The sequence below is a fragment of the Ziziphus jujuba genome, chromosome 3 (genome assembly GCF_031755915.1).
Source record: "Ziziphus jujuba cultivar Dongzao chromosome 3, ASM3175591v1".
In the NCBI taxonomy this organism is placed as follows: Eukaryota; Viridiplantae; Streptophyta; class Magnoliopsida; order Rosales; family Rhamnaceae; genus Ziziphus; species Ziziphus jujuba.
The window spans coordinates 16,966,077-16,967,683 of NC_083381.1; the positions used below are offsets into that span (position 1 = coordinate 16,966,077).

Below are 1,607 nucleotides of genomic sequence, written 5' to 3' on the forward strand. Positions count from 1 at the left end.
GAGAAAAAAAAATAAAGTGAGTGAAAAGAAAATATAAACTGTCTTAATGGCTCTTTGCAGAAAATCCCAAAAAAATTTGTGCAGATTTATGGCAGGGGACCGTCTTCAATTGCTACCGTTTCTATTCCAGATGGTGGCAAGTAGAAACCTGGTTTGGAGAAAGCTAATGGAAAAGTTTCATTTGCCGATGGATGGCAAACGTTTACAAGACATTATTCTATCGGTAGGGGATACTGTTTAGTATTTAGATACGAAGAATTTTCGAAATTCCATGTCTATTTACTCGATGCCAGCACCTTTGAGATAGATTACTCGTACAACGATCAAAACAGTGGTAATTCTGAAGATCAAGAGGTGGAAGCTACAGATGATAATGAAACTTATGATGACGACGATGAAGATGAGGATGAGGTGGACGAGGAGGAGGAGGGTGATGATTTTGAATTCAATTCTCGCTTTTCATAAAAAGGAACAATCATCATCAATGAATCTATAGTCGCACGCTGTAGAAAAAGGAAGAAGATGCATTCCTCAGGTGATCGTTTGCTAGCAAAACGTGAAGATGGACAAATGTTTATCAGTCAAAATTTCTTTCACACTAAGATTTCAAAAAAAAGTGTGAGGGCAACTGAACATGATGTTGATGATGAAGACGATGATTATAGTGGTGGTGGTGATGGTGGTGGTGATGACCAGAATAATGATGACGAGGAGGAGGTGGTGGTGGATTTCGAACTCAATCCTTGCTTTTCATCTAACAGAACAATCTTCATCAATGAATCTGTAATCCAACAAGGCAGAAAAAGGAAGAAGATGCATTCCTTAGGTGACCATTTGTCAGCAAAAGATGAAGATGGACAAGTGTTTATCAGTCAAAATTTCTCTCAAATTAAGATTTCAAAGGAAAATGAGAGGGCATTTCTAGCTGCTAAAAAATGCAAGCGTACAAATCCATGTTTCATGGTTGTCTTGCAGAAATGTGAAATAGAACACCATAACTACATGGTGAGCCCCATACATGTTTACACATATACAATTAAATTTTTGTTTGTTATTAATTCTAAGTCTTCTGTTTGTTTCGTTACAAATAACATGCGTGCTTTCTTATATAAGCTATTTCCAACTATATATTTTGCAGAGAATTTATCAAGAAGTACACGAAGAACTGCTCAGAATACAGAACTCTTAAAACATCTACTAGTGGAAAGAAGCAGTGGCTTGTGAGGTGCACCCCAATACACAAAAAAAGATGGCCTATGAAAATTAGCAGAGGATGGAGTGCATTTAAGACAGACAACACCCTGAGGGAAGGTGATGTCTGTGTATTTGAGCTGATGAAGAAGAATGGCATTTTGTTTAAAATTTCAATATACCGTGCAGCTGAATAGGCACATTGAAGGAAAAGATTTGCTTAAAAGTGAATATTTTTTTAAGTTTTTGAACTTGCGTTTTTCGGATGTATTATTTGTGTGTTAAGGCTAAGCTACATAAATTGTCTGTACTATCTAATTTATTAATTGGATGTTTTGTTTAATTACTGATAATATCCAATCAATACTCAAATGGGTTTTCAAGACTTTGTTGTAGTTGTTGTTCATCTTGATGGA

At 36.0% G+C, this 1,607-nt stretch overlaps 1 protein-coding gene across 1 annotated transcript; it reads left to right on the forward strand.

Moving 5' to 3' along the window:
- The first annotated feature begins 522 nt into the window (after positions 1-522).
- Positions 523-1,388, forward strand: LOC107422594 (B3 domain-containing transcription factor VRN1). Its single transcript, XM_060815366.1, has 2 exons — positions 523-1,046; positions 1,139-1,388. Exons 1-2 carry the CDS (start codon positions 523-525, stop codon positions 1,386-1,388), a joined length of 774 nt encoding a protein of 257 aa, XP_060671349.1.
- Positions 1,389-1,607: the final 219 nt, after the last annotated feature.